This window comes from Vipera ursinii, assembly GCF_947247035.1.
Source record: "Vipera ursinii genome assembly, chromosome: 2".
Lineage (NCBI taxonomy): Eukaryota > Metazoa > Chordata > Lepidosauria > Squamata > Viperidae > Vipera > Vipera ursinii.
The window spans coordinates 160620041-160645040 of NC_139513.1; the positions used below are offsets into that span (position 1 = coordinate 160620041).

The 25000-nt window shown below is 42.1% G+C and overlaps 1 protein-coding gene across 3 annotated transcripts in view; it reads left to right on the forward strand.

The window, feature by feature from the left end:
- The window catches only part of TNS2 (tensin 2), a 167497-nt gene that overhangs the window by 60350 nt on the left and 82147 nt on the right, over nt 1-25000 (forward strand). For all 3 annotated transcript variants that reach the window (XM_083356192.1, XM_083356193.1, XM_083356194.1), the window contains exons 2-3: nt 20566-20677; nt 21455-21492. In XM_083356192.1, coding sequence (XP_083212318.1) covers nt 20566-20677; nt 21455-21492 — 150 coding nt within the window. The remainder of the gene's footprint in view (nt 1-20565; nt 20678-21454; nt 21493-25000) is intronic.

Genomic DNA, 25000 nt, shown 5'->3' on the forward strand with positions numbered 1-25000 from the left:
GGTGAATGACAGACCAAGTAATCCCTCTCTGCCCAAACCTGTGTCACTAAGGATCCCTCCCATTTTGAAACGGGTATAGTGTTGCAGAAATACGGCCGCAAAAGATTTTAACAACAACGTCTGGTTCAAGAAAAGACTAAAGACAAATTAAGATTTGCCACAATCTCCAAGGGTTCTTAATTTCCAGTTGGCATCACCAGGTGCATGTTTGAAACTGGTTGGGAAGACCCCCCAGTTCATCAACAGAGCACATCAGTAGAAACACTCTTATTCTATTTAACAGTTTTATATGCCACCTTTCTCACTCTGAAAAACAAGTCTATTATAAACCAAGACTTCCTCCCACTGAAGGTCTCATTACACAAAATCTTAATATTGCAACTGGAGGAAACTAGGAACCCTTGGGGGTAGAAATCTCCCAGGAACCCTTATCAGTTAATTGAAGAAGTAATTATTTACCACTAATAGCAACAATGAACTCTCTTCTTCCAAATTGGGTTGCTGCAAAAGAAGCCTTAAGGGACAAACAAGGAATTGAAATCCTCTTGTGAATGAGCTGGTGGAACTCAAGGTGTTACTAAAAAACAAAGTTAAGTCTACCAGGCTAATAATATTGGCCATTCACGCTCTGCTAAATGCTTCGTATTAGAATTCCTGGACTAGCTAAGCCTGGAGTTTTAGCTCTGCTTTCTTAGGCTGTTTGCTATACCATAAAGCATGGTTTCCAACCACAGTGACTAAGCTCCCTGCTTTGCTACTGCTGTATGGTGGCTTTCAGGAGAAGGAAGTGACTGGTCTGTTGAGTAATGTGTTGAGTATTGAAGCACCATCATTGCAGGGAACCCAAGGATGGTCTTGTAACTTGCAACTCAGGAGAAGATCTGGTAGGATTCAGAAGCAGAACGACTCTGTCTGGACTTAAAGCAGCTGCTGATTTGGTGGTATTGGGTGGATGATTGGTAAATCTGAAGAACTTCCTATGAGCATGAACTGATCTCTGTTCTTCTCTCTTTGCTTGTAAATATCATTGCCTGCCTGCCCGTCCGTCTGCCTCCTTGGTCATCTGTCAGTTGTATCCAGTGGTGGGATTCAGCCAGTTCGCACCACTTCGGCAGAACCGGTAGCTAATTTTTTTGTTGCCCAGGCCCAGAATGGACTTCTGGAGGCAGCATTCACAGAGAGAACCAGTTGTTCACATATTTGAATCCCACCACTGGTTGTATCCTGTGTTAAGTTTGCTTATTTGAGGGAGTCATCTCAGCATGACAGCAAGTTTGGTGTTACTGTTATAGGTGGGGTTTTTTTTTTTGAGTGAATGCAATCAGCTCTAGTTGTCCATTGGTCATGTGAATACATGGACTCATGTTGGCTTTTTTCCTGCCTAAGCAACGTCTTTCATGGTGTAAACCTTTTATGGAGGGTATTTTTACTCCGGCCTCACTAACTGATTTAGAGCACCTCATTGCCCTTCTCACAGCATTATCAACTGTGTTGACCACTGCTCCTTCCATTTCACCAATAGATGCAGGTGATGATCAGCAGTGTCAAGTAACACCCCCCCCTTATTATGCCTATCTTAACTTTGCACTGGCTTTGTTTTCTTGCTCCCTCTCCACTGGTATTCATGGGGGGGGACTATCTTGTGTGCTTAAATGATCTCCCTACTCTGATGAGTGTTGAAACCCTCCTATTCCATTTAAAAACAAAAACAAAAGAATGCCAGGCGCGGAGATCAAATATATCTTGGTCCTAGTGTGGAGGATAAGGTTGAGGACTGGAGTGTGGGACAAGGATCAAATTTCCACCAATAGGAAATGGTCCTCCTCCAAATTCAACTGTATCAGTTGCATTTGCATTGATTCCTCCTGCATGGCTACCGAGCTGGAAATTAATCAGCAGCTGACAAGTTGGAGACGACCATGAAGAACAGAGAAGATCAGGGAGTGATGCAGAAGCTTTGTGTGGGGACTGACCTGAAGGTTATCAATTGCTTCCTTAGGGTTAGGATTTTTTTTTTAATGGAACAAATCAAGACACCCATGAAAATGTTTCTATAAGTCCATTCACATCTCAGCATGACAGTTTGGTGTTACAGGTAGTCCTCCAACTAACAACAGTTCATTTAATGCAGGGGTCTTCAAGCTTGGCCCTTTTATGACTTGTGGACTTCAACTCCCAGAATTCCTCCTGGCTGAGGAATTCTGGGAGTTGACGTCCACAAGTCATAAAAGGGCCAATTCTGAAGACCCGTGCATTAAATGTCTGTTCAAAGTTATAGAAGCACTGAAAAATCGTGACTTATGATCATTTTTCACACTTACAACTGTTGCAGCATCCCCGTGGTCACGTGATCAAGATTCAGATGTTTGGCAACTGACTCATATTTATGACGGTTGCAGTGTCCTGGGACCATGTGATTCCTAATTGTGGCCTTCTAATAAGCAAAGTCAATGGGGAAAGCCAGATTCACTTAACAACCGTATTACTAACTTAACATACGCAACGATTCACTTAACAACTGTGGCAAGAAAAGTCGTAAAATGGGGCAGAACTCACTTAACGAAAGTTTCACTTAGCAACCTAAATTTTGGACTCAGTTGTGGTCGTATCTCGAGGACTACCTGCAGATTATTATAGGTTTTCTTGAGTGAATACAATCAGCTCTGACTGTCCATGAAGGGCGTTCGCATCTAGGCTAGATCAATTTCAGATGTACATATTAAGAAGTTTATGATGGGACATAATAAAAACACTTTGAGCACCTGAAAACAGTATTTTGAGCATCTGAAAGCAGCGGCTTTTTTCCCCTGAACTAAACTGCTGACGTTTTGTCTTTATCAGGATGCAGACCAGAAGGGAAATCCTTCTTTAAAGGTTTTTTTTTTTTTAACAATCCTGAGACAGGAAGGATGGAGTTGGTACATTTGTGTGGCCCACCTATCAAGTGCTCCAGTTTGGGGACATTTCTTTGTGATAACCTTGCCCTTTACTTCGATGCCTGTTTGAGAATTTACGTATTAGAATACTGGATTAAAGCTGAAAAGTGTAATAGTAAAAAAAAATGGGATCCCAGGGAATGCATAATTTTTCAAAACGATATTTTAGGCCACCTAGTATCACAAGAGGCAGGGCAACAGTTTCAAGAGAGAGGCCAAATACTCTTAATTTCCTCCTCCTTTCTCCTCCTTCATTGTGCCACTGTAATTAGGCAGTTTGCACTGGCTTTGACGGTTTTTAAGCAGGCTTTACAGGCCACAGAAGAGAGACCGAAGCACCATATGTTACCCGGCCGTCTGTCAACTCCTGCATTAGTTGGCAGCTCTTTTATGACCACTTGGCTTCTGTGCTTTCGGCAACGCTGAGAGTTGGTTGCGGCTGTTGCTGAACAATTGTGTTGAAATGTCCAGGAATGTAACTAAAAGGACAGTCTCTTGGATAGGTTTTCCAAACCTTTGATTTAGGTTTCGTGTACAAAAGACGGGGGTTTGCCTTACCAATCATTTTCCAAGCAGGTCAGCCGTCAAGAAGGAAATGGGGGTGGGAGAGAGAGCGAGAGAGAAAGAGAGAGAGAATGCCTAAACATGTACATACCTTTCTTCATTTCTACCATTTCATTCCAAACAGCTGGAAAGCCCAAACCAAGGAAAAGAAGGGGATGGGTGAGAGCCAGGAAATGACATTAATCATAACGTATGGCAAGGAAACAGACCGGATTAGTTTTCCTCTTTACAATGATCGAGCTGTGCATGGCAGGGAAGCCAGCCAACTAATTTGCTGGCCACAGTGGAATAGGCAATATTGAGTTTTGTTCTCAGATAGGCAGGGGAGTGAGTTTTTGTTGTGTTTTTTGTGGGTTTTTTTTTCAAAGCACTGATAGCTTGACAAATCCTATTTTCGTTCCTGGCCTCCGAAGCCCTGCCTTCTATTCTTAAGCTTTGACCAATTCCCATCTGATTTTCCGGAGTTAAGGAACACTGTGTCCAGCTGGCTGGGAACCTCCCATTCCTTACACAACTTAGTGGTGCAGGAAGTTGGAGAACACTGCTGCGACTGCCCCTAGATTAACCATAAACTGCCAGAGAGTGTGCTTTTGAGAGAGCACCGTGGCTCCATTTCATTTTTCTGAAGGATTGTTGTGAGAAGGGAATGGGAGGAATTAACGCAGAGCCCGTGCTTCCGTCACGCGCAGTGGGTCCGTCGGCAAAACCCCTGTATTCTATCTGTTCTTTCTCCCCTCTTGGATGACCAGTGATAAGACTGGGCAAGTTTCGCTTGGAGGTCTCCAGCCTCTGATCCTTAATCAGAGGCTGCCAAAGGCACAGGCAGGATGTAGTTGGAATGGAACTGTGCTTGCTACTGATTTCCTTAGAAAAACCTGGTGGATTGATTTTGCTTAATGTCCAGAATCCTGTTTACGATGACTAGTCTGCAGGATGTAGCGTGGCTCAGTTGCACCAACTTCTCATCCTTGTGCTTTCTAAGCAGCTCTTATTGTGGGTCCGTCTGGAGTTGAACTCCACCTGATCTCAGCTTGCTTTCTGCTCAGCCCCACCTAGAAATGTATGCACTCCAAGCCATAAGCTCCTAACCAGAGTGTTTGCAAGGTGATTAAATATGCATTGTTGACACCAAAGGCCAGGATGGAAACCGTGGCTTGTTGTGATGGGCATTTTGTCAGTTGTTCCCCTTTCCCCTCCCCTCCCCCCCAATGGAACCCTATGGCTCAAATTGCTGGTTTGTAAGAATACAGGGTAGTCCTCAACTTACAACTGTTCATTTAATGACTGTTCAAAATTACAAGAGCACCAAAAAGAGCGACTTGTGACCATTTTTCACACTTACGACCTTGGCGGCGGCCCCACCATCACGTGATCTAAATTCAGACGCTTGGCAATTGGTTCACACTTAATGACCGTTGCTGTGTCCCAAGGTCATGTAAATCACCTTTTGCAACCTTCTGACAAGCAAAATCAATCAATAGGGAAGCCAGATTCGCTGAACAACCGGGTTGCTAGCTTAACCAACTTTTTTTTTTATCCCATTTATATCCCGCCCTTCTCCGAAGACTCAGGGCAGCTTACAATCTAAGCACAAATCAATGTGCTTAGCAGTAGCCTTCATTCTATGTATATGCCTGCTTATTAGGGCTTTCACACACCCCCAAGCGGCATTATTACAAAGTCAGCTTAATTGCCCCCAACAATCTGGTTCCTCATTTTACCTACCTCGGAAGGATGGAAGGCTGAGTCAACCTTGAGCCTGGTGGGACGCGAACCTTCACTAATTGCAGGCAGCTGGTGTTACTTAAGGAGGCATCAGCCCACTGCTCCACCAAGGCTCTGCAGTGAGTCCCTTAACAACCGTGGCAAGAAAAGGTCGTAAAATGGGGCAACACTCACTTAACAAAGGTCTCACTGAACAACAGAAATGTTGAGCTCAGTTATGGCCGTAAGCCGAGGACCACCTGTAGATGGATAAGTGTTCTAATCCAGCATTGATATTGCAAGAGAAAATGTTATAAAAACATTGATCTTGATTCCCCTTGAAATGTACAACTTCAGAGCTTGAGAATTTAGCAGGACAGAAATGGTGTGTGTGTGTGTGTGTGTGTGTGTGTGTGTGTGTGTGTGTGTAGATAATAGATAGAGGTATAGCTCTGCATGCCTGCATGTTGTAAGGCTGCCAAAAATATCTCCCTCCCTCTGCAATTTATATCTGCTCTCTCATCTGTGTTTGTTTCTAACTGTCTGCATAGATCTTCCTCTCCCCAACTGTGTGAAAGAGAAATGTTAGTGCCTGACATTCCATTCTGAAGACCATGTTCTGAATTTCAGCATCCTCTCTCTTGGGAATGTCCTGTCACTTTCTGCATCTCACGTTCTGTGACTGAAGTCAACATAGAAAGGACACCAGCCTTCCTTGTGTATTGCCTCTCCTGTATCTTAATAATAATAATAATAATATATATAAAGTTGGAAGGGACCTTGGGCTTCTTGCTTCTTGCCATTCTTCCTAGACCAGCCAGAGATGAGAATGGCCTGAGCCAGGGATTAAGTCAAACCACCGCTGTAAGGAGGCACTAAGGACTGGTGCGCAATTTATGCCTAGTAGAGGTAGACCTCGACTTACGTTCCTTTAGGGACCGTTCAAACTTACAACTTGCAACCGTTGCAGCGTCCCCACCATCACGTGATCAACATTTAGACGCTTGGCAGCTGACTCATATTTATGACGGTTGCATTGTGCCAGGGTCACGTGATCACCTTTTTTGCGACCTTCTGATGAGCAAAGTGGTTGGGGAAGCCAGATTCACTTAACAGCCGGGTTACTCATTTAACAAGCGTGTTAATTCACTTAACAACTGTGGCAAGAAAAGGTCGTAAAATGGGGCAACACTCACTTAACAGACATCTCACTTAGCGACAGATTGCAATTGGGCTCAGTTGTGGTCGTAAGTCGAGGACTACCTGTAGAGGAAGACCACTTTTTGTGACTCAGCGTGGCTGCCATGCTGTCACGTCTTTCCCTTTTGTCATCTTCTCTCACACCTTTTCCATCATTTGTCCTTCTGCTGCCTCAAAATATTGTCTGCCTCTCTTATTCCTCTGTCTGTGTAAAATTCCTCCACACCTCTCTCCACCAGCTCTGTCTTCACTCCTGGCTGTATAGCCTAAGCCCTTCATCCTTCACATTCAAAATCTTGATCTCATTTATTTATTTATTAGATTTAGATCCTGCCTTCCTGTTCAGACGACATTCAAGGCAGCTCATAGCTAATAAAAATACAGTCGATAAGGCATGAGAGTTAAAAGAAGGATGTTGAAAACCAGATCAGTTCAGCTAACAATTGGTGAAAAAGAGGTGTGGGGTTTTGCCATTTTTCTAAAGACACAATTCCGTTCCTTATGGAATGCACATGAGACAGATAAACTTCTAAATTACAAGCAGGTTGGAATAAACAATAGTAAATGGAAATTAAGAGGGTTGTTATTAGGAAGATCAATATATATATAATTAAATGAATCCCACTAGTACTCCTTCCAGGCTTGTTACAACTAGGGGCCATTTTGTCAGGGAAGGTTAAATTTGTCAAACTGGACAAGTACAAATAGTCCTTGTTTAGCAACTCCCTCATTTAGTGACCATTTGCATGATTATAGAGGTAATGAAAAAAGTAAATTTACAACCAATCTTCAAAATTTATGACCTTTGTAGGTCTGTCAAGCAAAGGAAAGCTGTAGTAAAGTGATAAGAACAGTTGTGGTTTCACTTAGCAACCACTTCACTTAACCACCTAACCGCTAATCCTAATTGTGGTTGCTAAACAAGCTGTGCTACGGTATATAAGCTCTGAGCGGCTCGCCTTAGGTAGAGAAGGCATTTCCCAGCATTGCCGCCTGATGCATGAATTGGTTGGTTGAATTAGTTGAATTGGAGATGCCAGGAATTAGATCTTCTGCATATAGTCAGGCAGTCCTCGACTTATGACCACAACTGAGCCCAACATTTCTGTTGTTAAGCAAGACAGTTGTTACGTTAAGTGAATTTTGCCCCATTGTGTGACCTCTCTTGCCTCGTTTGTTAAATGAATCACTGCAGTCATTGAATTGGTAACACGGTTGTTAAGTGAATCAGGCTTCCCCCGTTGACTTTGCTTGTCAGGAGGTTGCAAAAGGCGATCACGTGACCCCGGGAGACTGCAACCGTCATAAATACGAGTCAGTTGCCAAGCATCTGAATTTCGATCACGTGACCACAGAGATGCCGCAACGGATAAAGTATGAAAAATGGCCATAAGTCACTTTTTACAGTGCCGCTGCAACTTTGAACGGTCACTAAACAACCCGTTGTTAAGTTGAGGACTACCTGTACAAAGCAGGAGAAGACTGCTCCCCATAATGCTGAGCCGTTCTATATGGACACTGTTTCCCATGGCTTTTAATTTTTTTCCCCCAGAGATGGACATCCTTTACCCCTGGAATCACCTATTTCCCTTAAAATTGTTGGGGGCTGTGGGAGGGTGAGAATTTTGGAGGCACAATCTGTAGTGCTGTTTCCTGCTATTCTAAGGCAGGAAACATACACAACGGAACTGTTATAGCTCAAAGAGGCTCAACACAGCTTCAGATAAAAATGTCCCACCTGCAAAATACCTGAGGAAGAAAAGAAAAAAATTAAAATCTCACCGGCATGTATGATATGTCCTCACCAATTTGGGGCTCCCTCACTCTCTACAGCTCTTGCCCTGCAGAAAAAAACCACGTAGACGTGGCTTCTGGCCATCAAAAATTGCCCATCTCTGCCTAAGGTAACCCACACCGCACCTCTCTTCTTCCTCTGCCCCACCCCTGTTATAAAAGCATTGTTTCAGATTTTGGCAGACTGAACTCTACCTCAGAAGAGGGCCCCGGGTTGTATATATATATTTAATTCCCATAGTGAGTTTGGATGGCGAAATATCTATTCCTTCGATACCAAATCTCAGCCGATGTAGGTTGTTGCGTAGGTTGTTGCGGTGTAAACACAGCCCATTCTCATGACAGGCCTGTTGTATAGCTGCGGGGGGGGGGGGGGAGAAGCAATTCAGCTGACACATAATAGCAGCCACTCATTTCACAGCAGTACAACCAACCAACTTCAGTGAGTAAACATGTTGTTCTGGACTCAGTGCGGGAGGAGGGGGAACTGGTGCCCCAGCTCCACGTGGAGTCCAATTACGAAAGAGCCATCGCCTAGCCCAGCTCCTTGCTTTGGTTAACCTCCTCAGCTCGTGGCAAAAGCTGAGGACGCCTGGCCCAACCCGCCATCCAAACCGGCTGTCCGTCTCCACAACTTGGTGCAGATTTGGTGAATGCAGGTGAGGTGAATAGCTTGGGCTGTGTGCCTTCTGTATGTGCGTGTCCCTTGTTTATATGACAGATGCCTCTTTTTGATCAGGAACGCTAGCGCGCCTTTTTTCAGTGAACACAGATGGATCTCATTTAAGTCCTTTTGGAAAGATTTTATGCTGTGAGTCCTGACATTCTCCAATGCCTATGATGACAGGAATTTATGGAGCCGAAGTCACCTGGATTTGTACGAGGAATTATGGGAGCTGTCATCCCGTATTTCCAGAAATCACCTAGTTCAACGTCCTTTTGTATGGATATGGATATGATTATCCTTTGTGTGAACTATGACACTGGGGAGTTAAAGGACGGGTTCCCTGGAATGGCTATGTTTTTAGCGCTCTCTCTGCATTTAAACCTTGTTAGCAATTGTTTGAGCCAGAAGTTAGATAAATGGCTAGGAGTGGTGCACTTACTCCTGTGTTTTCTCCTAAAGGAACTTTTTCTGGGCAGAAAGATTCAGAGCATTGAGAGGAGAAATGGAAGGATGATCACTGTGGAGTGAGAGATTGCAGAACAGTTCATTCCACTCACAATAATGATGATTTCACATGAGTGTGGTTTAAAAGACAGTGGAGCCACCTGTGGGCCTTTGTTTTATGTGACTTATTTGAATAGATAGATAGACAGACAGACAGACATGTATCATATGCACGCGCACGCACACACACACACAAACTGTGTGTGTGCATATTAATGTACCGGTATATATGTATGTGTATGTGTGTGCGTGTATGTATGTGTGTGTGTGTATATACCTTAGGGAGCACCTGCTACCAGCATCAGCTTCCCATCGTCCTGTGCGCGCCCACAGGGAGGGCCTCCTTAGGGTTCCGCCGGTTAGAGGTTGCCGGCGGGTGATTCCCAGGGGGAGGGCGTTCTCTGTGAGTGCGCCCGCCCTTTGGAACGAACTACCGATGGAGCTTCGGACTGCCCCCGACCTTCGCTCTTTTCGCCGGGACTTAAAAACCTGGTTGTTCGAATTGTCTGGCCTGGACTGAGGGATTTTAAATTTTAAAGTATTTAATTAAATTATATTAAATTATATTAAATTAATTTTAAAATTTTAATTTATTGTTATTATGAATTGTGGGCCTGCACTAATTTAATTCCATTTTATTCTCTTTTTGTACTGTTTTAACTGCCCTGTGAACCGCCCTGAGTCCTTCAGGAATAGGGCGGTATATAAATCCAACTAATAAATAAATAAATATATATATATTACAGTTGGCTGCTAATTATATAACTCCTTGACTAAGTTGTAGAGAATCCTATCCTCTGCTTTTATTTGGCAAGGAAACAAAGATAACATCTGCATGGGAAGAGGGGGAAAAAAGTGAAGAAAGTGTGGCCTAGTATCTTATCAGAATAAAGAACTTCCACTCAACTCACTCCACCCTGCACTTCACTGGATGAGCTGCTCATACACTTCCAACTAAACCTTCTTCACAAAATGGTGGTGAAGCTAAAATGGTTGGAGAGGGAACCAGATATGTCACCATGAGGACTTTGAGAAAAGAGAACCAAATGAAGTAAAACTGTTCATAGGTTTATTAGAACAGGATTCTTTTATGAGTTCGCCCTCTTTAACCACCTCTGTTGAAACAGTGCTAAAGATCAGGGAGCTTTGGGTCAATCCATAAAAATGGGAATAGTAGGTTGTAACATTCAGTCTGACGTCTCTTCCTCCCACCCCCCCACACCACCACCAAAGGTCCACATTGGAGCATCCCCTCAGCATATTGCTCATAGTAAGCTCTAGGCCTGATTTTTAAGTTGTCTGCAATGTGATTTTTAAGCCATTGGTCTACCAATGTGAACTGCCAGGAATCTTGGTCAGAGTTTGCTGCTCTATGTCCCAAACAAGCTGGTCAGTTGGAAAGGTTCTTGGCAGACCCTCTACTGCTGACCACACAGAGGGAAAAGAGCAAGAACTCTTCGCTGGCGTTTCCAAGCAAATTATCAGAAGGCTTGAGAAGACATAAAAACTTCGATAGCTTGAATTCTTCACGAATGAAAGAGGAATTATATCTTGTCCAAACAAATGCACTTTCTCTGGACTAATGAAAATGTAGTCTACAAGATGGGACATATATACTGTATAGAGAGAGGGAAATGGTCTGACAGCCATTTTTCCCACTTTCCTTTCTATTTTGTAAGTTTGCATTTGAACAGACTAAAGCCCGTAAGAGGCTTCTAGTCGCCAATAAATGTAGATAATATATTTTTTCTAATCAAAGAAGTCGATTTCTCCATTTCAGCAAAATTGGTCAGTTTCAGCCACCATTCCTCCATAGTGAGTGTATCAAATCTTTCCATCTCTGTGCTTATGGTAATATCACTGCAGAAATCGTATATGGAAAGAATCTTCCATGACTTTTTTTCCTGACTTGTAACGTCTCTGCTGTTCTCCCAGCAAGAGGATCAGTAACAAAGAGCGCAATTCATAGCTATTTATAGTTAAGGCTGCTGCCATGCTGGGCCCTGGCTGAATGCTCCATTCACTAGGCCTTGTGTACACACAGTTTCATACAGAGCGCCCTTTGGTCTTGTCTTCCTTTCCTTGCAAGGAGAGAACTACATATCCCACAAAATCTCTTGATTGCTAGCCTGTTCAGGCCACTTTCCTACCGGTAGCTCTGTCCTTGCAGCCCTTGTGTCATCAGGGCTGGGTGCCTGCCCTCTTCCCAACCTCACCCTTATTATAAGGCTTGCTGGTTGGCATTGCTCTTGCTTCTGTTTAGAACTTTTGCAGGGGGAAAAAAACATTTTCTTGTAAAGACTCGTTGCTTCTCCTCTCTTGCTACCAACCCTGAACAAGCCATCTAATCAATCATTTGTTTGGGATACTTTCTCCTACTAGCAGCTGTGTTCCTTCCATTGAGTTGCCTGTGGCTTCAAGCAAGATCTGGCATACGGAGGGGCTCGTTTCTCGTTTTTCTGTTTATCACAAAAGAATTTTCCGCCTCTGTTTAGTAGGGGGTAGACTTGTCTGTTATGTAATTGTAATGTATTGGGCTTGCTTTGTTAAGAGAACACCACGTGGTAATTGCTGGAAGGCTGTTTGAGCAGGGAAGCTAGCTAACGGCTCCCAGCTCCTCAGACAACCTGTCTCCAGCGCTGCTATTGGTTGCCCCTAGGGCGGCAATAGGTTGCTTCAAACCTATTGGCCGCCGCCTAGGGGCCAGGATATAAATTGCTGCATCTGCAGCCCTGTTCCCCAGTTCAGATCCTGCAAGCAATAAACCATGATGTTTGCTGAACTCACTCGCCTCGTCTTCATTCCTGCACAACGAACCCAGTACACAACAGTAATCACTTTGCATCTTGCTTTTTCCTCCAAAAAAGCTCAAAATAGCATATCAAAATTCCTATTTTCCCCCTAGTTTACTTTCAGCAGAGCCCTAGGAAATAATTAAGGGAAGCTGAGAATGTGAGGTGTGCCATGTCACCACTGTCCCCAGCAGAGAGCAGACCCCAGTTTGCTAATCCTGTCTATCCTCATTGTTGCAACTATAAATCTTGAACAGGTGGTATGACCAAGAAACCTAGCCAAAAGCAAAAATCAGAAGGAATGAATGCAAATGGGCATTCATCTTGAAGCAGAGGCAGAGAAGGGCTTAGAAATGTTTCTAATGTTTGCTGAGCAACTTCTTGTTTTTGTTATTTTTTTGACATACCATTATGACTGGATCGTAGGCATAGCTTAAGAATCTCCAAGGTCAGAGGTAGGGTTTTCCCCCATGCAGTAGGATTCTTGTTTGTGGGTGAATGGGAATTTTAATTTAGGTCTTTCTGGTCTATATCGTGCTGGCTTTTCCCACAAGCACTCTGTTTGACTCCCGAATCTGGCAAGACTTGATGTACATTAGCCTTCTCGCAACCTGATGCTCTCCAGATGTTTGGTGATAGAGTTCCCCCAATATGGATGCCCTCCTGGTGTGCATGATTCAACACCGAGAATTCTTCACCTTGGCTGTGATGGCTGGGAATTATATGAGTTGAAATACACAGGTGGGGAGGGAAGATGGTTGGGGAATGGAGTCTTAGGAAGGCAACTTCCCGAATTGCTACCCTATATGGCCAGTGAATGGTTATCAGTTCTAGGATTTGTGGTCCCAGGTTGGACAAGACATCCAGTTTGTGGATCTAAGCTGCTGTGAATCTTTTTATCAGAACTTCTGATTCAACAATCAGAAATCAGGTGCTAAATGAAAGTTCAAGCACGGGAAGCCCTGAGCACCTAGCCAGTCAGCATTTATGATCACTACCAGAACCCCAGTTTAAAAGTTCTTTCACACCAAAATTCATTCTTTTGGCCTCCCAAATACTCTTTCTCACAACGGTTGCCATAGTTAGATAACGAAGAATGTTTGCCACTCTGAATCAGTAGGAAATCAGTTGTAATCTTCAAATAATAATAATAATAATAATAATAATAATAATAATAATAATAAGAAGAAGAAGAAGAAGAAGAAGAAGAAGAAGAAGAAGGTTGTTGTTGGAAGGGATCTTGGAGGTCATCTAGTCCAACCCCCTGCTCAGGCAGCAAACCCTACACCATTTCAGGCAAATGGCTGTCCAGTCTCTTCTTAAAAACTTCCAGTGTTGGAGCATTCACCGCTTCTGGAGGCAGGTTGTTCCACTGGTTAATTGTTCTAACTGTTAGGAAGTTTCTCCTTAGTTCTAGGTTGCTTCTCTCCTTTTGTAGAGAAGTCCCTAATTTAACTGTGCATTGTATGAAGAAATGTCTGTATGCTTTCTAGTCCTTTTTGACTCCTGGTGGCTGCTTGAACAAGTTCCTGCAGTTGTCTTGATAAGGATTTCCAGAAGTACAGTACTTTAGCCTTACTTTCTTTCCAGAGCTGTGAGAGAAGGACTGGCCCAAGATCACCCAATTAGCTTCATGCCTAACGTGGGACTAAAATCACGGCCTCTTGATTTCTAGCCTGGTGTCTCAACTAGTATACCAGCCAAACTGGCTCTCTGAATTAAAAGGTAAAGGTAAAGGTTCCCCCGCACATGCGTGCTAGTCGTTTCCGACTCTAGGGGCCGGTGCTCATCTCCGTTTCAAAGCCGAAGAGCCAGCGCTTGTCCGAGGACGTCTCCGTGGTCATGTGGCTGGCATGACTGGACGCCAAAGGCTACCTTCCCACCGTAGTGGTCCCTATTTTTCTATTTGCATTTTTACCTGCTTTCGAACTGCTAGGTTGGCAGAAGCTGGGACAAGTAACAGGCGCTCACTCTTATTCTTCACTATTCACTTAGAAGTCCAAGTATTATGACAAAAGAAGAAATCGTTTCATACCCAGGTTTTCCATACCATGTATAATTTCATGATACCCTTGCTTATTTTTCCTTCTAAATAGAGCCAAAAGATTTAATAGTTTGTTGTAGCACAATTGCTCCATCACCAATTCCTTTGTGAGGTTAGATTCAGCCTTCGGTTCTTTTTTAAATCACTCTTGTTTTTTTCAAATAATGGAGACCAGGCTAGAGTAGAACAAATATACAGCAGAGTCCATTCTTCAGCAACATCTACCACTGGAATATAGAACAAGGCTGCCGTGAGAATCGGATGTGTGTTAATTACAGGTATGTTCCTACATTCATCTGTGAAAGGTTGAGAGGTGTATCAGTGTTTCAAAACCTGTCCTGTTGTTACTGTGGTCACCATTTGGTTTGAGTAAGCCTAGAGGCTGGTGGAATTATTGGTGAGAATGCTGATCATGGTTTTGATGAGCTTTCAATTTCTGAAGTTGCATGATAATATAGAGCAGCATTCCAGAAAACCCCCCCCCCTCTCTCTCTCATTTTTTTGGGTGGGGGCTTGAGAGTTGCAGTTGGAATGCAGCTCTGTTTCCATCAGGACTGCTGTTTTGTTTCTGGTTTATCTAAGTAGCTTCAGAATTTAAACTAAAAATAGGGGAAGAGCTGGAAGATATCTCATCTTTTAAGTCAAATAAATTGGACTGGGATGGAAAGGGATTGTTGGAAAAAAGCTATGTAAATCCATCCGTGTAAGAGGAATTTAATTTAATGTAATTTCTGTTACTACTAGTAGCTGTTTCATTCCATTTCATTTGAATGTAATTTCTCTTGTTAGCTTTATGTAAATTTCAACCATCGGCGTTTCTAAGTAATTGTTATTTTCAAGTTCCATGTCAAGATCAAAGTATTCTTTATTTCTGATCGGAGGGTTTTTTGTATTATTATTTTTTTGCAACTTTGATTCAAATAAATGAATCAAAAAACATGTCAAAGGTATTGTTCTGAACAAAGGCTGATGAATTGCAGAATGGGATGTAGGGAAAAAAGAAAGGACTATTCCAGGAAATCCTACTTTGCATTCATGTGTGTAGTCCTTTCAGTTGCAAAGATGTACATTTTAATCAAGAAAATATTGGTCACAACTGGCCACAATTACAATTCAAATTTCAATTAAAATAACAGAGTTCATGCATTTGTACAGTTACACACTTTCAAATTCAGTTAACGTGAACAAAGAACCGAAATGAATGAACAGCAGGGAACTAGGCAAAATCAGATTGCAAAATTTTGCATAATTTATACTACAAAAACCAAAATTTCCTTGTAACCTTGGGGTGTGTTTGTGTCTGGTAGGCATGCCAAGCTCTGCATATTACATCAATTTTGGTTTGGCATTTAGGAGCCTTTCATACTACAAGGTGTGACTATTATTGCTCAATAATGATTGAGGTAAGTTGCTTAAAGAATGGGCAAGAAATGAGAGCGATTTCCCAGTCTTACTTTCCATGTATCCCCAAAAGAGATTTGGAATTTCAGAGTAATAATAGCATTTCTATAACTTAAGAGGGGGAATAATCTTCTCTATCAACTGATTCTAAGTTAAAGTAACATGAAATTATTTACACATTGAGCTGAAGTTTTCCAGGGATGGAATCATACGAATTAAGGCAAAATAAGATAACCATAGATTACAGTTATAAACTTGACACGTGAAAAATAAATAATTCATGACTCTAGGAGACATCCATCCGTTTTTAGGTTTCCTAAAGAATTAAAATATTGAAGTTGCTTGCAGCTTCTCTTTAAGATTTGTTGCCAAGAACTGGAAAACAGCAGCAAGCAATGAAGCTCAGTTTCTTTCAGGGGGATCTGAATTTTAATTTTTTAACTTATTGTAATTGGGTTTTTAATCAGAGTTATAGGGGTTTTAGATTTTAATTAAGGAAATTTTAATCTATTTTAATTGGTATTAATTTTTGTGTTGTAATGTTGTTTTAATTGCCTTGTGAACCGCCCTGGGTCCTACGGGAGAAGGGCGGTATATAAGTTTAATAAATATAATATATATAATATAATGTGGCTGAACATTAATTCTTAGTAAAATAGAGGTAATGCACAAATAATCAAAGATCCAGAAGAATCAGCTTTGCTAAAATGGAACAACCATGGCATTTGCTTTTTGAATGTCGACAAGTGTGTTGACAGGGATAGGTCAACAAACGTTATAGGCTTTCAAAAAGCCTTTGACAAAATCCCTCACCACTGGCACACTCAGCGGTCATGGAATAAAAGGACAGGTGTTCTTGTAGATTGGTAACTGGCTAAAGGACAGGAAATAGACGATAGGAATGGGCCATTTTCAACATGAGGAGAGATCCCCATGAGGAGAGATCTATTAGGACCATTATTTTTAATTTGTTTATGCAATGGTGTATAGGCAGCAAGTAATGAATTGGACAAGGGTATTGGTGTCAGACTGTAGAAAATTACAGAACAATTTCCGCAAAGAGCTTTGCAAACAAAGACAATCGAATATAAGCAAGTACAAAGTGACTGCATTAAAAAAATATAAAAATCCGACTTTTCAAATACAGTGATGGGATCTAAGCTGGCAGTTTTTGACCAGGAATGGGACTTTGGAGTCATGGTGGAAAAAGCTCAATGAAAAAAATAAACAATGGGGGCTGCAAAGGAAGTCAAATTGTAAGCCGCCCTGAGTCTTCGGAGAAGGGCGGGATATAAATGGAATTAAAATAAATAAATAAATAAATAAAATCCATGATTCAGATCATTGGAAGTGGACTGAAATGGACCTGCCAAAATAGCAATACTGTCGATGGTCAGGCTGCAGTTGAACCTCACTAATCCTAAAGGACATGACCTCATGACACAGCCTTCCTATTATCCCCAGAGCACAGCCAAAGTCTTCTGGTTTCAGATTGATCTTCTCTTCCACTCTAAATAGTTCTTTCTAGCTACTTTGGCAGGAGTCATGGTGATAACCAGCCTCATTGCCCTGCAGGCCTGTAGTTACATTCTCATCTTCATTGCCTTAAAACCTTAAAAGATTGCTCAGAAGAAACTCATCGGAGCAACATCTCTGCACATCGTATTCTGTAACTACAGTGCCACTAGACAGAAAGCCCTGTTCCCAGAGTTATCAGGTATCTGATCAGCAAAGGAGGACACGGACAATGAGAAAGGAGGGCAAAGGAGGAGCCACTAACTGTTTATCTTTCTTGGCATTTGCAACAACTATTTCACTGAAAAACTGCAAAAAAAATGTACTTGGGTCTATACGTATATGAAATTACTTTTTCTAGCATCAGAAAGGCAGGTTTTCCAGTTATAATATTTTTCAGACAAATACATCTTTTCAAGAACAAATGCTACGGCAATATAGCATCGACAGTGGCACACTTTTCACCATTATAGAAATAATATGACTCATTACGTGATCTACAGACTGCCGTGATCATAGATCTGCAGGGGCTGGAATTAGGGAATAACATACATCTAGGCTGCGGAGTCTGTCTAGCTGCAGTACACAAAAGTTAGAATAACTACATTTATTTAAGAAATGTATGTTAAATGTTATGCAAGTGGTCCCTGCTCTCCCCCCAAACCCCAGGATATTCAAAATGCCAAACAATATTTCATTTTAAAGTTATTCCTGCAGGATAGATGACATGAGGATAATAAGGGGGACATATCCTAATGTTTGTTGGATGTCTGATAACCGTAAGGTAAGGTAAAGGTAAAGGTTCCCGCGCACATGCGTGCTAGTCGTTTCCGACTCTAGGGGCCGGTGCTCATCTCCGTTTCAAAGCCGAAGAGCCAGCGCTTGTCCGAGGACGTCTCCGTGGTCATGTGGCTGGCATGACTAGACGCCAAAGGCGCACGGAACGCTGTTACCTTCCCACCGTAGTGGTCCCTATTTTTCTACTTGCATTTTTATGTGCTTTCGAACTGCTAGGTTGGCAGAAGCTGGGACGAGTAACAGGCGCTCACTCTGTTACTCGGCACTTGGGATTCGACCCGCCAAACTGCCGACCTTCTGATCGACAAGCCCGCTGAGCCACCGCGTCCCTCTGATAACCGTACCTGACATCATATCAGCAAGACTCCTTAAAACTCTGCAAAGGGTTGTCAGTTCATTTGTCCTTTAAATAAAAATTACGATTGTGCCACCAAATACGTGTACAGAGGCAATGAACCTCAGGCTAAGGTTAAAACTGTTTATTGCCTTCCCTCACCTTCTCCCAAGTCTTAAATAGGGAGAAAAACAGCAGCTCTTGTTCATTCTGTTTGTTTAGTTTGAGAAAATACATTAATCTGGTTTATATGTAGCTGCTTCCAACAGAACATTGGCTGTTGACCTGGCACCCAGCATTTCAAGAAGATTTATCTCATGAACCCTTAGCACGCACATTCTTGAAATTTGTGGCGGGTGTATGCAAGGCTTGCATTTTGTGGAGAAATGTTCAGCACAGTTGTTATTGTTGTTTGGCATGTCACAATGTTCTCAGTCATCTTCTGTTCCTTCTCAAGAGAGTGGATTAATTTTGAGTTTGTGTTTTGCAAGAATTTGCACATTATAGAACAAACACTCATCAATGGATTTAGCTAAGCAAATTTCAGTTTGATGGGTCAGTTTGAGATCTATAGAGCTATAGCTTTGATTTGATTTTAATTGACGGCTTCATTTTTTTTTAAAAAAAAAGTTCTGACATAATTAGGCAATATGTATATGCACGAGTGTGAATGTATACGCACACATGGGTGTGTTTTTTTATACCCATTTCAATAAACTGCTGCGTGCAAGCACCATCTTTAAAAAGTTGTAAGGGAGATTGTGTTCACATGTTGCATCACACCACAGTAGATAGAGTTGGCTTGTGTTGGCCCATTGTGATGGGTTAATGTAACACTGAATGATGAATCATGAAATGTACTTCAGTATGCTGCATGAAACTTGTCTCAAAGTTATTAAGCAATTTTAGTTAAAGTAGTGTAATACAGTATTTATTTATTAAATTTTTATTCTGCCTTTATTATTATTTTTATAAATAAGTCAAGGCCGGGAACATATTTAATATTGTACTCCTTTCTCCTCCCATTTTCCCCACCACAATAACCCTGTGACATAGGTTGGGCTGAGAAAGAGAGGTTAACTCAAGAGCTCCCAACCAACTTTCATGCTTAAGGTGGAACTAGAAAGCACAGTCTTTCTAGCCTAGTGCCTTATCTAGCTGGGGCTATAATCCATGATGTCTGGTTTAGTTGCATTTGATCAACTGACTATAGTTCGTACTTTAGTAAACCATAGTTGAAACAAACTAAGGCTCTCACACATGTTAATGCTTCATCTGTGAAAGACATGTACTGCTTAAAAGTAAAATATATCCTTTTGGTTTTAGAACTACTCCTCTAGTCATGGGCTGTTATAATTGTTGAGCAGAAATACAGTTATAATGGCTAAGATATAATTGAGCTGCATCTTTCTGACTTGTTCCAACAGAGGTTGAGCAACAAATACTTTTAGAAAGAGGGAGAAGTAGGATGGAGAAATCAATTCCCTGTCGCTTATGGCTGTTGGAGACACACTATCTCTTTCACAGGGCCTTTTATTTTATGACAAGGTTAATAGTAGTTGGTAGGTCTGACCTCTATGAATGTGCTTAATCCTAAAAAAAACAAAAGAGGCGTCTAAGCTGGTTCTTACTGCTGGATCTTGTGAAATATGCGAAAGTTAATTCCGTGTTGTGCAAACAAATCCCGAATTTATTTTCAATTACCTTTCTTAGCTTGATGTGCCAGTATGTACATTATAAAGGAAAGACTAAGGCCCTGAGAAATTACAAATAATGTAGATAATAAAATAGAAATATATTGATACTCTCTTTAGTTTTCTTTTTCCCAATTAAATTGTTCCAACCTCATCAACCTGTCCTCATAATACTGTCTGTCTTTCATTGATTATAATGTACCACAATCCATATCTACTCAAAATAAGTAAGGGAACCCTAGCAGATAAACTTCACTCTTACTCTTACTCTTTTCCGGATTGGAAGAATATCCAAATTGTTGGAGACGGACATGAATTTGGCAAGTCTTTGGGGCCTTTTCCAATACTGAGTGTAAGATGAGAGTTAATGTTCAGAAGGGGTCTTGTGTATAAAACACACACACAAAAAAGTTCTTTTCAGTATGTCAGAAATTTGATGTGCAGTTGCCATGTGGAATTCTGGAAATTGACATCTCCACGTACTGGAGAGCCTCGTGTTGGTGAAAGCTTCATGATGGCATCGCACAAGTGTGTCTGTGGGAAGCTGCCTCCATTGGTCTATGCAAAAAAAAAAAAATGATGCACCACCCACATTTCTGCCCTTGTTTGTCATTTCAGCCTGGGAAGGTGTTGGAGCCTCACAACTTCAAAGAGAAGGTTTTTAAGAAGAAGAAAAAGGCATGTATAGTCTGCAAGGAATCCATAGAAGCCCAAGGGCTTGTGTGCAGAGGTAGGATGTTTTTCTGCCGTTGGCTCATTTGTATTCCTTATATTGTGCAGAAAAAGGGCTTTGTGAAGGCAAAGCTTTGGTTCACTCTTCTTTATAGTAGTGCCCACCAGGATTGCCATTTTCATTAATCTGGGTGTTTTTTATTATGGATTTCACTGCATAATAAAAATAAATAAATAAAATAAGAAAAAGGACAACAGCGAGGATATTAAAAAAAAACCCCATGCTTGCAATGTAGCTTCACCCAGCATGCTTTACAGAATTGCTCTGTAAAAAGCAAAATACAGGCAATCCTCGACTTACGATCACAGCTGAGCCCAAAATTTCTGTTGCTAAGTGAGACATTTGTCAAGTGAGTTATGCCCTATTTTACAACCTTTCCTGCCACAGTTGTTAAGTGAATCACTGCGGTTATTAAATTCACTTAACACGGTGGTTAAGTGAATCCAGCTTCCCCATTGACTTTGCTTGTCAGAAAGTGGCCAAAAAAAAGGGATCACATGACCCCGGGACGCTGCAACTGTGGTAAATATGAGTCAGTTGCCAAACATTTGAATTTTGATCACATGACCCTGGGGATGCATCAACGGTTGTAAGTGTGAAAAATGATCATCAGTCACTTTTTTCAGTGCTGTCGTAACTTCAAACAGCCACTAAACAGACTGCTGTTAAAAGTTGAGGACTACCCTGTACTTGGGATCAAAGCATCAGAAGGTGTTCATGTTTACAGTTGCCCAAGATCTGAACTCTTTCTTTCTTTCTTTCTTTCTCTTGCAGTGTGCAAAATGGCAAGCCATAAAAAATGTGAAGCCAAGGTGAGTGCTGGGAAACATTTGTTTGGGTGCCCAAAATGGAACCTTTGGCCGTTTTTTTGTGTGTGTGTGTGTGTGTATGTGCGTGTGTCATATTTGGTACCGTATCCTGTTTAATTCATCCTACATTCGGAGAGTGTACATGTTCATTTCTTCTAAGCCCACATCGCAAAAGCTCACTCAAGGGTGCAAAGGAGCAGCAGAACTCCCCCAGATGACATTCCGTTCCTTGTGTGGGTCTGTTGGTCCTCAGCTGGAATTGCGTGCCACCCTTCTCTACCATATGTCACAACCTATGCTGTCGTTCTTCAGGGCAGACTGCTGCCTGCCCAAGTTTCACTTTGCTTCCAAAAACATTTTAAACCACTTCTGAGGCTGCTCTTTGAGGGTCCCACTTTGAAGGAGGAAAGCATTATGTTTATTGATCTGCTTCTGAGTTCACTGCAGGATGTTAGGAGGCTCTGAAGCAGCTAAAACTCAACAGTAGGGGGGAAAAAAGGCAACCCAAGTGAGAGGCGAGTGGAAACAAAGGGAAAGAGGAGAGAATGGAAGCTGGAACGAGGGAACCATCTGGTTTCCAGATGCCTTGAACTATATCTTCCATAAGTCCTGGCCAGCAGGAACAGGAATTTTAGGAGATATACTGCCAAATATCTGGAAGACAGTCGTTTGATTGTTCCTATAATATGTGATTACTTCCATTGCTTTTATTTACTCATGGCAACAAAATGGCTGGTATTTTGTAACTGATTTTTGTTTTGTTTTGTCATAGCCATATAAAAAAGAAGATATGTACTTTCAGATTTTTCTATGCTCGGGGTATCTTGGAGTTCCCTCTCACTCACATTTCAGCTTGCTAGGATTTTATGGAAATACCTGATAAGATTGCTAGGGATGAGTCATTTGGTCCCTTCTCAAGATTCCCCTCCAGTTTGTTTGTTTGTCCCCATGTAGAGTCTGATTTCTTAAGAAAGATAAACAGGAGACATACTCTGACATCAGCAAAGGTATCTCTGTTTATAAGTTCTGAACACATTGCATGAATTCCCCGATTTAAAGTGCAAGAATTTCCTGAACACTGATTGCAAAAAAACGAAGGGACAAAACCAAAGATAAATCTTAATTACTGCTGAGCTGTTACGGAGGGTACTTTTAAAGCTATTTGCTGTAGATGTGGGGATGCTATTGCAACATCAGGGCCATTTCCCTCTATGTCTGGATAGATATATGTGTGTGCTCATTACTGGGCTTCTTGCCGAAAAGCTGCTCTATTCCATAAGTTATATGGGTCACTGCTTGGGATGATAAAATACCAAGAACCTCACATTCCTATGAAAGAAAACTAGTTACCACCTCTTTCTGGAATCCAGTCCTTTCAGACGATTGCATTTTGTGGGATCAACTGCCTCTATCCCACCCTTATTCCCCTATCTAGACCCTTCACCCTCTTTCTACTTATTAGTTTTGTCAAACTGCTCATTGTTTGAATCCGCAGCATATTCCTAGCTAGTGGAGGAAAACCCGGCCTTCTTCTTCAGTGTAGTCGCTGCATGGAGGGTTATTAATTTTGAAAGGGGAAAAAAAATATTTTCCCTGTCTCGTGCCTCAATGTGCATCGGGAAGAGAGGAATAAAAGGAAAATAACTAAAATGAGTGCTCTTTTACGCCATTCATGGGAGCTCCAGTTTATTTATTTATTTATTTTAATTCCTTTTATATCCCGCCCTTCTCCGAAGACTCAGGGCGGCTTACAAGCTTAGCAGTAGCCTTCATTCTATGTATATGCCTGCTTATTAGGGCTTTCACACACACCCCAAGCGGCATTATTACAAAGTCAACTTATTGCCCCCAACAATCTGGGTCCTCATTTTACCTACCTCGGAAGGATGGAAGGCTGAGTCAACCTTGAGCCTGGTGCGATGCGAACCTGCACTAATTGCAGGTTGAACTGCCAGAGTGCTTAAGATGGGGTTAAAACTCTAATGGCTATTCACATGTGGAAGTGACCACCAGGTGTTACAACCACTGAAAAAGGAGAACATAGGTGCCCACTCTTTCTCTTTCACCACAAAGTTGAGATTAAAAAGCTTACTCAAAGCTTTTTTTTACTGACATGCATTTTTGCATAATGCATAATGCATGTCCAAGTAATCAGCTTCAAAAAAAGAGGTGATTGAAGTTAGTTAACAGAATAACAGTGCTGGAAGGGACCTTGGAGGTCTTCTAGTCTAACCCCTGCTCAAGCGAGAAAGCCCATACCATTTCAGACAAATGGTTGTCCAATCTCTTCTTAAAACCTCCAGTAATGGAGCACCCATAGCTTCTGGAGGCAAGTCGTTCCACTGATTAATTGTTCTGACTGTCAGGAATTTTCTCCTTATTCTGGGTATCCTGACTTCATTATTTTTCCCCAGACAGTCTGGCATACAAGGAGCTTCTAGCCAGTTTTCCTCATAAACCAATGATGCAGCCTTTCCCTGTTGGTAACCTCATTCCCTGGCACTAGGGTTTCATAGATGGGTGTCTGGGTGTGCAATGCACCCATACGTAAAGATACATTGTACGAACTTCTTTCTATACAACCTGTGCTATCTGTGGGCTGCAGCCTCTCTGTCAGCTTTGGACTATCCCCAGAAACTGAAGCGGAGAACTTGCTGGGGGAAGATGGAGGGGTCATTTGGCTTCTCTTTGCTTTCAGGCTGGGATCCTCCCCCCCCCCCCCCACAACAGATAGTTCGTTTGTCAGGCAAGCTGACATGGCAGGAGGGAGGAGACAGGGAACTGCTGGAGAGAGAGACAGCAATTGTCACAAAGTCTCTGGCTTCCGTCTCAGTTGAATTCCGGGAGAGAAGGATTGGATGGCCAAGGGCTGTTCGCTCTCAAGGGCCACGTTCACTCAGAGGATGACAGCAACAAGGACAGCTGTAGTTAACGGGGGGGGGTTGGGGTTGGCGGGAAGGCATGATTCAAGAGGCAAAGGTGAACTGGGATGACCTCAGGGGGACCTCCAGAGTTGCCCGGCTGCTGGTGAATGTAACTGGAGCCTTTTGGGTTTACAAACAGACCTTTAGTTATGGGTGGGAGCAAGGAAGAGAGAAATTCAAGCGTTTTAAGCTCTCAACATGTGAAGTTCTACGGTTTTCAACCAAGGCTTCCCTCGTAGATTCCCAAATAGGAACACAATCAAACACAATTAAACTACAGAAAAAAGAATTATCAAATATTTCTAGCCCAGTGTAACTCTGTGTATTTTCTAAAACAAAAGATCTCTCACGCTTATTTTCCTCCATGTATCCTTCCTTCCTTCCTTCCTTCCTTCCTTCCTTCCTTCCTTCCTTCCTTCCTTCCTTCCTTCCTTCCTTCCTTCCTTCCTTCCCAAATCTGATTATATGTCCCACCTTTAGTTTAACTGGCTTGCTTTCACCCAGTTTCCTATTTTGTGTACTTTCCAACCATCCCTTGAAGAAACCAATCCTTAACCTGTATTTCTTGTGGTTTCCCGTCTTGTTTC